The following is a 13,919-nucleotide window of genomic DNA, read 5'->3' as shown; positions in this document are numbered from 1 at the left end:
TTCTTCTAAGTTTATTTATCTACGTTGTTCAGTTGCTTTTGCGCATCTGATAATAAACCGATTGCTGTTGAAAAGTGTTAAAATGTATTGCTATCGTTTCAGTTTCATAAATATGTATGTTGTAAACCGATGTCTGTTCAGACATTTATTTACTTACATTTTCTTGTTTTGATTTGTAAAATAAATGTTCGTGTGTGTGTATAATTAATAATATATATATATATTTAATATATGCTTCGGTTTTTCAGATGTTTATGTAACGTACTCGATAAAAAAAAAAAAAAAGAAAAAACAACACTATTACATCCGACTGTTTCTCCGTTCGTTATAATATTTACAGTGTTTTGAATACAGCCGTCGGAAAGACTGCTGCGGGGCTTCTAGGTATGAGTATATCTCCGGTCCTTCTAGTGTTAATCCATTTTGCCCTGTTAAATTATATTGAAGCAATTATGAACAAAATGGGATTTGCATTGTTATTTTGATTATTTTGTTGTTAACAGAGATAAGTTACTGAAGTTTGAAAATAGCCACAATTTGGACAAATTTCACAAGACATGAATGTGCCTTTGGCACCATGCTTTGTTTTTATGCTTGCGTTACCAGGTGATGAACAAATGGCAGTGCAAGATATCGAACATACAATAAAACAGGAACTATAGTGTTCACGTATGAGAGAAGTGCCTGCAGTGCAGCAGAGACCTTCCATAAAACACATCCAGACAGGCCGAAGCCAAAGCACATGTCAGTCCAGTGGCAAGGTTTCAGTTCAAACATGTTCTGTGATGTTATTTTTCATGGTGTCTGTACTGAGTATCAGGAGGAGAAGAAAGCTGAAAACTGCATAGAAAACAAAAAGCTGTGTTGGCACCTTTAAGGAAAAGAGCTTCCTGCATAATTCAATATCATCTCTTCAGGCATGAATTGTCCAGAGGCAGGCAGATGTCATAGTCTGTTAGGACAACATAATCAACGTTAATCCACTTTCATCAGGGACCGTATCACCGCCTGTTCCAACCGGCAGAAGATAAAACACAATTCTTATGATGATGCTTATGTGTGCAGCCAACACAAACTTTAATAGGCTCATGACCACAGTGAAACTTTTAAACCATCCCAAACATTCAGCCAATACCTCATAACTCGAGATTGACTTATGCTGAAGCAATAAATCTTGAGACTGAGTGGGTTCATTCAAAATACAAGCTAGTAGATTACCTAAGAAACAGGGTCAACTGTACAGAATATCTAAAACTGTAAATTCCGGTAACAGATACCCCCCCCCCCCCCCCCTTCAATTAACCCTTACTTTCACTAGCAGACTCAACAGTCCTCAGGGGAGCCACACAGGCAGATGATTTCTGAATCTGTAAATGAAATGCACAGTCAACTGTGCTCTTGTGCTCCTATTAGAAATCAATGAGGTTGTTGGAGGAGGTAGAGGCACAAACAAGGCGCCTGAAATGACCCGTGGCCCAACGCCTCATTAAGCTTTCCAGGGCGGTACAATGAGGCCACTTTCTTCCGCCCCAGCTGGGGAACCAACTCGTGGCACAAGCAAGAAAATTATACAGCAGCTGGGAGAACCAGGGAAGACGGAGAAGGGGCTCCAGAACGAAATCCTGAACGTTTAACCCTTATTGTCACCAAGAAACGAAACATACCTCCTCTCGGACAATATCAGGGATGGACATCAGAGTCCTACTGCATTGCAGTTCCACCCATTATAGGTTTTAATACCAGCCTTATTAGCTACAGTGTATAGGTAACAATCGCAGGTGTGTCTTATTAAACTCAAGAGTAAAACCAATGGGAGTCTTCTTTTCATCCCTGCAATCCATGATATTTATAGTATTGCTGAAAGGGATTTCTATTTCCTCTGATAAATCAACAGTAATTCTTATAAAACTTAGTATCTAAACTTCAGAATCTGTTATCACTATGGTAAAAGATTACTGATTCACTATGCTTTTATATCATAGTTAATCTAATATACACCGTCAAATCTGCTGATCTTTAATACATGTATATTGAAGTCTGGTTTGCCAGACTGTTTTCATGTTGTCTTTACTACCGATCATTGCACTTACCATGATTTGATTATCACAACATGAAAAATGCTGTGGAAAAAGCTTAATGTTAGAATTAAGGGACAGTTGGAACAAAGTCCTGTACAGGTGCCTACAGTTAATTAAGACCACTGCCCAATAGGTTTAAAAAAAATTTAAAAAGTAGAATTACCATCATGATTCTGGTAGGAAACATTTTAGTCTACCGTAGTTGGGCACTTAAAAATGATCATGATTAAAGAGCGCCCTCTGGTGTCTCATATTTGCATGGCAACAGGTAGGCTTGACCAACTAACACAGAGATGCTTTCTAGGAGCTTCCAGAAAGATCCAGGCAGACTACAGAAACTAATTTGCATAATACAAGGAATATCAATACTACATGTCAATGTTGAACTATGTATAGCTGAGGTTACGGAACTTCGTTTGAACAGCTTATCTAACTCAACAGAACTCTTAACAGCAATACAAATTCGCCTTTTTAACATTTCTTTTTTTATGTTAACTTGGGTCTGTACATAAACTGCGTTTAACTGAAGGAGTCCACAATGCCTCTTGTTATTTTGAAATCTGCAATAATGTACACCTGGCTATCCTCTATTACTTAATTGTATATAGATTGACACATTTATACGTGCAAGTATATCAATGTGTGTGGAGTGGCAGGTCTAGCACTGTAATTGTGACACCTTCATTAATATATAATAACAATAATGCTACACCAGCAATACAGGCCTGTAATGCAATAAAGCCCTGTACATCAGGAACTTGTCAGAACCACAGTCCATAATCAGCGTGCTGGTAGTTTCAGTAACGGAGGAGTCCTACCTTCTTCTGCAGGACGTTGACCTTGCGCTCCTTCACATCCAGCATGTCCTTCAGGTCGTGGATCTCCCCGGTGAGCGTGCCCTTCTCCTCGTTCATCTCCTGGATCTGCTTGCTCTTCTTGTTCAGCATTGTCTCCTTCTCCTCAAGACGCAGCCGCAAGGCGTCCACCTGACAACAAGGACCCACAACCACATTATTGAAAACATGCCATACCCTCACAGCTAGCATACAGAGGCGTTTCATCATTAGACCAGTGTTTCTACAAGACTCACTACCAAGCAATTACTTAAAGGGTTAGGAGCTTGAAAGGATTTCTTTTTTCTTTTTTTTTCATCTAACCTTTTTATGATGTTTGCAAATTCAATTACTTTTCTCTGTAGTATCAGAATCCACCTGGCATCATCTGAGCCTGTAGACCCCTATCAGAATCCACCTAGCATCATCTGAGCCTGCAGACCCCGATCAGAATCCACCTGGCATCATCTGAGCCTGTAGACCCCTATCAGAATCCACCTGGCATCATCTGAGCCTGTAGACCCCCATTAGAATCCACCTGGCATCATCTGAGCCTGCAGACCCCCTATCAGAATCCACCTGGCATCATCTGAGCCTGCAGACCCCTATCAGAATCCACCTGGCATCATCTGAGCCTGTAGACCCCCCATCAGAATCCACCTGGCATCATCTGAGCCTGTAGACCCCCATCAGAATCCACCTGGCATCATCTGAGCCTGTAGACCCCTATCAGGCTCAAGAGCTTTGTCATTTTTGAAACTGTCGCGCAACTTCTGGTGAGGCGGTAAATAAGTGCAAGGTATTTTTGGCATTTCTAGCGAATACAAACATCTGATTTTTGTATACAAATACATGTCAAAAAAATGTTGTCAGCTCTGGCAAGCCAATGACCACATTATTTTTTACATACAATTACCCATTTATACAGTTGGGTTTTTACTGGAGCAATCTAGGTAAAGTACCTTGCTCAAGGGTACAGCAGCAGTGTACCCCACCTGGAATTTAACCCATGACCCTCCGGTCAAGAGTCCAGAGCCATAACCACTACTCCACACTGCTGCGAATCCACTATCTTTATCAAATTATTATGAGCCATATACATCTTATTGCGTTCCACAACATGGCTCTTTTGAAGTGTCAATAACCCTTTAAGGTACAAGGGACATATTTGTCCCACAAATAAAATGATGCTAACTTTCTTATTTTTAGAATGAGGCACACAAAACAGAGACCTAACCACTACACCATACTGCTGCTATAAAAATAACTATCAAATTAACAAACACCTCAAGAAAGATTTAACAATGTTTATTTAAATTTCTACTTCTCTACAACTATCAAAAACACAAAATGCTGTGTAGTATCCAATAACTAAATTAATTATTTAAAGCAAGTTAAACCTCAAAACCCATTTGCACATACAGTAATGGGGAGTGTCCGATTGTGCGTATTGCTGGGGGTTCTTCGTACCCATGTGAGTGACACAGTCATGATGCCCACCATGTTTCACAGAGAAGTCTGTCCTTCAGTATTCACAGCAGATTAAGGGGCCAGAATTTTTGCCATTTTCAATGTTCTTCTAGAAGTTCAACTAAATAGTGCCATAAAACAGAAAATAAAGCAGAGTTGTGTGTTTCTGATTGAGCTCATTACCCCTAAGTTTGTTAACAAAGAGAAAAGTAAGATGCCATATAAACAAATCGACAAGCAAACAACTCATTTTTCAAAAGGACTATAAAAACTCAAACTTCAAATGAAAAAAAAAAACAAACGCTGGATAGTGATTATTGTGTTTTTGTGAGCACCGACGCTCAGCATGCCACCCTGATAAAGAGAAGCCCCTCGCTCCAGTCTCCAGATCATGCACAGAGATGTTTTACACAATCTCACAGCTGTTGGCTCAGTGAGGGCCAATGGAAGCTCGCTGACCCTGAACAGCTAAACACAATGTGAGCTGCCTCCTCCCAGTAATCCCATTCCAGATTAGCAGGTTTTTCTTCCTGCATATGCTGCAAACCACCCAGCCATAGATGCTAGACAGCTTCTCAGTTAATCTCCTTTTCTTTGATATGTGAAAACAGATTATATTTGTCATTTTAAAAAGGAATGGCTGATGCCATCAGAAAAACATTTCCGCAGGGAACAGTCTGGGGCTCAGTGGCAACACAGACGCTGGAATTGTCTTGTCTGATCCTAACAGATGTATCCATGAAACTAATATCCGACATTCTTACTTGAAGGGAAAACTGTAATATTTTATAAAAGAAATGTAACGATTGAACACAGATGTTTGACAATACTGCGAATGTAAGCGTAATGCAGTTCCCAAGCAAATGTCACTAGTGTATGGCTTGTGCTAAACGCTGTTTGAGCTGGGACACTTCCGTTCTCTTACAGCGTAAATTCACACAGTACGGGAGAACTGAAGGTCAGTGGGTGTCCTCTGCCAAGCCAATTACACCCAGGAGATCGACAGCAGATGTTGGCAAGCTACTGGCCCCTAGAGGACAAAGGCCAGCCCTGCAGGCCAACTGGGCGGCTAGCCAACAGGGGCCACTGCAGTACTGTGAGACGAAGCAGTCCCAAACGATTTTATATCCCAACCCCATGGGAGCGTCACCACCCTTGACTGTCTTGCAGCCCATGTTTTTTCCAGGTGAGCCACTTGGTGACCCAGATTGACCTGGATTTTCTTCAAAAGGTTTCAAGTCCTCTGAACTTCAAGTTTAGTAAGTGTTAGTTTTGTTTGGTCCTTATGGTTGTCTAAAACAGAAAAGAAGGGCAGCTTTGCAGATATTACCAGGGATTCTCCTTAAAAGCATTTCTAGTTTCCTGGATGGTTGCTTCCACACATGCTACACTGCTGTCTAATTCACTATCTGTCGTCTCCAGGGGAGCTAAGTAAGTGTAAAGATGGTCAGACAGGGGGCTCTGTTCTGTGAAATGAAGCATCTCACACCGTTGGCCTGTTGTGTTGAGCACAGCCTTTCAACGCCAGAGTGGAGCCGCTTTCAACAACAAAATGAAGCCCAATACTGAATTTAAACATAGAAAACTATTTTCCAACACAGTGAAGCCCCATTGGTTGTCAGAACACCCATTCTATAGACAGTACAGCAAAACACAGCTTTAAATCGCTCACATTAAAGGGGCTATTTCACAATTAAGGCCACTTTTTTAATTTCAAGGTTTTCTCCTATTGACTCTACAGCCCCTTTAATATTAAGTCTATATAGTCTCAAATGTATCAAAACTCTGACACACTTGCAGTATGATGTTACTCACATGCATATTTGATTTAGAAAATATACATAGAAATGACTAAAACAGTAGTTTAAGAACCGAAAACTAAATTATATCAGAAAAAAGGTTAAAAAGTTCAAGTGTTGGGCTGTGTTCACACTAGGTCCGTTTAGAGGGTTTGGTCCGCACTCGGTACGGTTCGGTATGTTTGGTGTGAAGCGTGCAAACTGCGCTGTGAAAACAAACAACAAACAAACAAAAGGTCCTAAAAGGGCCAAAACAAACTATCTTTAACTTGTATCTAAACGATCTTGGTCCCTTTGCTCGCAGGTAAGTGTGAACAGCAAGCAGTTTGATACATTGTTTCAAGCTAAACAAACAAGACAGAGTTTGTTTGAAATGGACCCATTGTGAATGCAGCCTTAAACCTGTAAAAAAAATAAACTGCCAGTAAACTACACTTTTTAAATAATCAAATTCCTATGGTATTTGTTAGACATGTTGGGTCAATTATTGTAAGGTGACATTGGTTTTATGCTGGGAAATATTTTTAAGAAAAATAAAAAACTCAAATATCTTGCTTGCATAAGTATTCAACCCCCACACATTAATATTTGGTAGAGCCACCTTTCGCTGCAATAACAGCTTTAAGTCTTTTGGGGTAAGTATGTACCAGCTTTGCACACAGTGTCGGAGTGACTTTGGCCCATTCTTCTTGGCAGATTTGCTCCAGGTTGTTCAGGCTGGTTGGACGACGCTTGTGGACCGCAATTTTCAAATAGTGCCACAGGTTCTCAATGGGATTGAGATCAGGACTGGGCCACTGTAGGACATTCACCTTTTTGTTCTTGAGCCATTCCAATGTTGCTTTGGCCTTGTGCTTGGGATCATTGTCCTGCTGAAAGGTCCATTTCTTCCCAAGCTTCAGTTTATTAGTGGACTGAAGCAGGTTCTCTTGCAGTATTTCCCTGTATTTTGCTCCATCCATTCTTCCTTCAATTTTAACAAGATGCCCAGTCCCTGCTGATGAGAAGCATCCCCACAGCATGATGCTGCCACCACCATACTTCACTGTAGGGATGGTGTGTCTTGAGGCATGGGCAGTGTTAGGTTTACGCCACACATAGCGCTTTGAGTTTTGGCCAAAAGCTCTATCTTGGTCTCATCTGACCACAAAACCGTTTCCCACATCGCAGCTGGGTCACTCTCATGCTTTCTGGCAAACTCCAGATTTGCTTTCAGATGGTACTTTTTGAGTAACGGCTTCTTTCTTGCCACCCTTCCATACAGGCCAGTGTTATGCAGAGCTCTTGATATGGTTGACTGGTGCACCATTACTCCACTCCCAGCCACTGAACTCTGTAGCTCCTTCAAAGTGATTGTTGGCCTCTCTGTGGCTTCTATCACAAGTCTCCTTCTTCAGGGGTTGAATACTTATGCAAGCAAGATATTTCAGTTTTTTATTTTTCTTAAAAATATTTCCCAACAATGTCACCTTACAATAATTGATTTTGAGTTTCAGGCTTTTAAAATAAATATCAAACCGAACGAAATTTCAATGTACCATTTGTAATTCAGTAATATGAGAGAATTGGTCAGGGGTCTGAATACTTTTGCAAGGCACTGTATGTATATATGTGTGTATATATATATATATATATATATATATATATATATATATATATATATATATATATATATATATATATATAGTAACTTGCAAATATATTATTCATATTTTCTTCATGGCAAAATAATATCTAAAAAATAAAATTTGCCCTATCGCACACTAAGCTCTGTGTCACGGCGTCATGCCCAGAACTTTGTGCATATTGATCTTAATGAGTGATTGACTGAATAGCCCTAAAGCGAGAATACGAACAGTGATGCACATTACATTTTTCAATAACATTTTTCCTTTGTTTCTTATGACAATTTCCTTTCTTACATACTAAGTACTATATTTTAGTTACAGTGTAATTTGACAAAAAATTACAGTATAGGCAACAGATGCTTTAAAACAAGGTTATACAGAGACGTTATATGTGCAACAACATCAGGCTATGATGTGTCAACAGTTTGTGTGGTATTACCATGGACTACTAGATTACATATTGATTTTGTTGGATTACAAAACAAACGATCACAGCTTACTAGATCCAAAAGTTGTACCACTGACTAATGGTAAGTAAAAAAAATAAAAATAAAAAAAAACACTTAATTCCTCCCCATTCATTGTTAAAATGTTAGGCTACATATTTTCTTGATAAAGTTCCCCATTATAAATCTTTTGGTTTACGGTACATGTAATACATTTTTTAAATGTATTTTCTTTGAAAAATAAGAGGCTGCCTTAAATTCGGGCCAATATGGTATTCAATGTTTAGAATAGACATAACACCTAATAAGTGTGTCGGTGTTTGGGAGGAGATCTCATTTAGAAAAGAAAAATAATAAGCATGATGAACTTAGGGGCCCCCATCATGTGTTACACTTATACCAATCAACACTACACAATAGGCTACTACTGCTCATCAGTAATCACTTGAAAAGTAAAAGTGTTTCATGGGGGTGGGAGTTAACCACTTGTGTCAGTTTTCAGAATCACTCGCGCTAACTGCCTGCGTCCCTTTAAACAGTTTTAATTTTGTATGATAATACAATTTTGTATTTGTGCGCTTTCTGCTTTTCCTTTAATACGTTTAACTTCTCCTTGAATAAACATTTATCTCTTACTTCCTGTCCCACTAATAATTTTCTTTTGTATCTCCTATCTCCGCACCATCTCTCTCCCGCTCTCTCCACTTCAATACCCCGGTTTTCATCCTCTTCCAAGTCTCAGACCTTCGTCCTCGGAGTCTGTAAAATGACTGTTCCGGAGCCATGTCTGCTGCATCAGAAATAGGTTTGAAATTTGATATAGTGGACGATCCCGCGATGTCTTGTGTAATACCAAGTTGTGAAACTGTGTTATGGGTTGTGTTGAAGCAGGAGCCTCTTGTGTTGCAGATGAAGTCACCATCAGAGTGGAGGAGAGAAGGACTCCATCAGAAACATGGGAATACAGTACATATGTGCAGAGAGAGGGAAATCAAATGATTGCTAAGTTACATTGGTTTTGTTGAAGTGTGTTTGTTCCTCCTCATGCCCCATGTTTTTTCAGCACCTGTTGAGAGTACCGGTATACTTTATTATTGTAATGTAATATTCAATTGTAGACTTAATATTTAATCAGATGAACAATAACTTTAGTAAATTATACCTGGTGTTCTTGGGACAGCCTCTAGTGTATTCACTCCAACACTGTCACTATCAATGGCACCTTCCACTGCTGCAAGTAGATTTGGTTCCATAAACTGTACTAGGCTGTAAATCTGGGACAGAGGTTGTGCAGGCTTTCCAGATGAAGGCTTTTGTAACAGCGTTGCGTGTCTCAACTTTCAGCCTCTTCCACAGATGTTTTATTTTATTTGCTATTGTACTTGGCTGCCTCTCAGGTAAGGCAGCAATACATCTGCTTATAAGTGGATTCCATGCAGTTGTGTGCTGCCGAATTGTTGTGGAATCCTTTCGGCCATCCTCCACAGGTTTCAACAAAATCTTTTATACACTCTATGAAATAAAGTTTTTGCTCCATTGTGTAGTTTTGCACATGACTGGCCATGACTGCAGTCATATGGATATACTGAGAAATGAAGCTTGTATAGGCTATACCTCCAACATGTCCTAATTGTTGTCAGCTGTGCTGAGTTGCTTTACACCTACAGTCTACAATACTTTGGTTTGTGTGTGAATTAAATAATGCGGACTAATGAAAGCTTTGTTTATCCTCCAACACAGCATCGGTAATTTTGGTGGTGTTTTAGGAAAATCAGATTATACATGTGAATTCAGTTTAAGAAACAAAAGAAAGGGAACTGAAATGGCAGTTCAGCCTTAGCGTTTACTTTTGCGCGTGAATACATTTTCATAGACAATTTTCTTAAAGTTTAAAACTTTTAAATAAAAAATAAGAAAAACACTAAAATTAAGTTGTTAGGTTTCTTAAATAAATAAAATAAATAAACTCGCTTGCTGGAACAAATCCCTCAGATTTTGAGCCCCCTCTTCAGTTCCTGTTTGGTAGCACACAAACAAAGCTTCATCCTTAGTACTGTACTAAAGCTGGGGATCAGTTAGTCATCAGCTTTGTTCCGCATCTTTTTTCGTTGTAATTGGTATTAAGTTAGTACACAGCTGGGGATGATCCAGCACCATATTAGCTAGCACTCCACACTAACTCTGCAAGTATGTTGCAATTGATCCCTTGTGCTCTGAATCCTGAGGCTTCCTAGATAATGTATAAACTAATACAGTTTTCATAATATTTTGTTAATTTTCAAATGGTCACGGCAACTGAAATTTGGGGAAACTAAAGAGCTGGCCAAATTTGCATCTTATATATATATATATTATAGTCCCTTTCCTCTGCATTCACATTGAATGTCAAAAGAATTCTGTTTGCATCCATCTGAAATGCACTTTGAATGCAAAAATTAAAATCTTCAATAAATTATTTCTTTTTTTTTTTTTTTTTAGTCAACCATTTGGCTGGAAAATCCTGAGCTAGCCCTCCCCTGAAAGTCAGCGATTTGGCTGAATAATTACAGCTGTCAAGTCGCTCTCACTACACTGAACTACTGTCAAGCAAACTTTTTTAGGTTTCATATATTGCGACGGCTGTGCTCGCCTGTGTGGTTGCCGCTGGCTTTTTACAGCTCACTTTTTACAGCTTGTGGAACATGTTCATGATGGGGAGCATAGTGCTGGAATGACAGGAATGAAGCCTCGTGGAACATGTTAATGATGAGGAGCACAGCGCTGGAATGAAGCCTCGTGGAACATGTTCATGATGGGGAGCACAGCGCTGGAATGAAGCCTCATGGAACATGTTCATGATGGGGAGCACAGCGCTGGAACAGCAGGAATGAAGCCCCATGGAAGATGTTCATGATGGGGAGCACAGCGCTGGAATGAAGCCCATTGGAACATGTTCATGATGGGGAGCACAGCGCTGGAACAGCAGGAATGAAGCCCCATGGAAGATGTTCATGATGGGGAGCACAGCGCTGGAATGAAGCCTCGTGGAACATGTTCATGATGGGGAGCACAGCGCTGGAACAGCAGGAATGAAGCCCCATGGAAGATGTTCATGATGGGGAGCACAGCGCTGGAATGAAGCCTCGTGGAACATGTTCATGATGGGGAGCTGTCACAAAGACGGCCGGAGTGGGTGGCGTCAGACCAGAAACAGGAAATAAACAGACAGAGAGTTGTGGTTTGATGGAGCTGAGCGAATGCTTTCGCTCAGCATTTAATCAACAGAACAGAAAATAAAAGGTTTGAAACACTAAAACACTGGACACGGCACTTGCGCCAAAATAAATAGACAAACAAAACGGACTAGACAGTGCACAACAGACAGACGAACAAACACGGTGAGTGAAAACACTTTAACTATTCGTTTTTATAATTTACAATTACCTCCGTCTCCAATCCCGTTCTCCACTCACCGAACACCCAACCCCGACTGCAAGAAATGTGCGTCTATATATACTATTGTGCTGGGATTCAATTACTAATTAATTATTCACTTGAATCCCAGCATGTGAATTAATTCTGTGCAACCCCGTGCTCACATATTACATTTAACCAGCACGTGAAGTGATTTGTGCTCTCCTCGTGCCTAAATACAAATCTACACTTTTTAAATACACGTGAAACACAGACCCGTTTATATCCCGTGTACCAATGACTATACACCGACATTTACACACACACGCAACACACAAATGCACACAGGGACGGGGCACATTGCCACATATACCCCCCCTTGTGCGCAGCACACATGGCCTCAACGGCCACCTCCCCCCTTAAAAATCCAGCAGTCCAGGACAAAGTCTCGGGCTGGGAAGGGAGGCTTCAGTGGGCCCATGGCTGGCAATGCTGTCAGCACCCCTGCCGGTAGTGGCACGGCTGACAGCCTGCTGGTCCATGCTTGCAGCGAAATTGCTGCGGGGGATGCTGGTCTCCTGACCTCTCCCCCTTCCTTCGTAGCTGGTAGCTCCCCTTGGTGGGGCTCCGACCACAGTACTGCCGGCAGCGAAGAAGCTGCAGTGGGAGCAGGTCTCCGGACCTCCCCCACAATCTCCGGCAGCGAAACTGCTGCAGTGGGAGCAGGTCTCCGGATCTCCCCCACGATCTCCGGCAGCGAAACTGCTGCTGGGGTTGGTGGTCTCCAGACCTCCTCCCCCTTCTTCGTGGCCAACAGCTCCCCTTTCTGGGGCTCCGGCCACCGTACTCCCTGTGGTGGAGGTACGGGAAACAGAGACAGCTCCTGCTGTTCTGCTTCTGGCAGTGGCAGAGGCCATGGGGCTGATGCTGGCCACTCAGAGGGAGGCTGTGGCGGTGCTGGCTCCCTCTGCTGTGGCGGCTGGGCTGGCGTGCGCCGTGCTCCCTTCAGCAGCATAACTAGAGGCTGCTGGGGGACACCAGCATCCTGCCCTTCTCCCCCCCAGAAAATTTCAGGGGGTTGAGCCTGCAATTCCTCCCCTTCTGGCTCTTGGGACGACAGCGATGGGGACAGCAGGCATTGTTCTTCTGCTGGTGGAGGTGGAACCAGCAGGTATTCTCCCTCTGCTGGCAGCTTGGGTCCTAGGGCTGTGGAAGCCCCGACTTCCCTCTCTTCGGGCTGTGGACGCCCCGACTCTTCCCTGTTGGGCTGTGGACGCCCCGACTCCTCCCTGTTAGGCTGTGGACGCCCCGACTCCTCCCTGTTGGGCTGTGGACGCCCCGACTCCTCCCTGTTGGGCTGTGGACGTTCGGGCTCCCCCCACTCAGGCGTAGGACGTTCGGGCTCCTCCCACTCAGGCGTAGGACGTTCGGGCTCCTCCCGCTTGGGCTGTGGATGCTCGGGCTCCTCCCGCTTGGGCTGTGGAGGCAAAACCAGCAGGCATTCTTCCTCTGCTGGTGGAGACGGGGACAGCAGGCATTCTTCCTCTGCTGGTGGACCTGCTACCTGGGCTGCTGTTCCACTTATAACTGCCTCCAGGTAGCTGAGGACCAACCCCACACCTTCCTCCCAGGTGCTTACGGTCTGTTCCCTCTAATACGCCTCCCATCGCTCCCCATCCATAAACTGCAGGAACCGGACGACTACTGGTATAGACTGGGCCTCCAGCCCAGCATTTTCCAGCATCCAGTCCCGCACTTTGATGGCGTCTTCTGCCATTTTTTTTTCCTCTTTTTTTTTCCTCTTTTTTTTTTCTCTTTTTTTTTTTTAAATCCAAATTGCGGTTCCTGCTCTGGCCTGAGTCCTGGAGGCGCTGTAGATCCCACGCAGGACACCACGTGTCACAAAGACAGCCGGAGTGGGTGGCGTCAGACCAGAAACAGGAAATAAACAGACAGAGAGTTGTGGTTTGATGGAGCTGAGCGAATGCTTTCGCTCAGCATTTAATCAACAGAACAGAAAATAAAAGGTTTGAAACACAAAAACACTGGACACGGCACTTGCGCCAAAATAAATAGACAAACAAAACGGACTAGACAGTGCACAACAGACAGACGAACAAACACGGTGAGTGAAAACACTTTAACTATTCGCTTTTATAATTTACAATTACCTCCGTCTCCAATCCCGTTCTCCACTCACCGAACACCCAACCCCGACTGCAAGAAATGTGCGTCTATATATACTATTGTGCTGGGATTCAATTACTAATTA

General features: G+C 42.4%; 1 protein-coding gene across 10 annotated transcripts in view; it reads right to left on the bottom strand.

The window, feature by feature from the left end:
- Window positions 1-13,919, bottom strand: part of LOC117414964 (ELKS/Rab6-interacting/CAST family member 1) — a 374,494-nt gene that overhangs the window by 280,056 nt on the left and 80,519 nt on the right. For all 10 annotated transcript variants that reach the window (XM_059026821.1, XM_059026823.1, XM_059026822.1 and 7 more), the window contains one exon: window positions 2,897-3,064. In XM_059026821.1, coding sequence (XP_058882804.1) covers window positions 2,897-3,064 — 168 coding nt within the window. The remainder of the gene's footprint in view (window positions 1-2,896; window positions 3,065-13,919) is intronic.

This window comes from Acipenser ruthenus, chromosome 7 (assembly GCF_902713425.1).
Source record: "Acipenser ruthenus chromosome 7, fAciRut3.2 maternal haplotype, whole genome shotgun sequence".
NCBI lineage: Eukaryota > Metazoa > Chordata > Actinopteri > Acipenseriformes > Acipenseridae > Acipenser > Acipenser ruthenus.
Note: the sequence above shows the minus strand (reverse complement) of the source record. Positions and strands in the feature narration are given on the sequence as shown.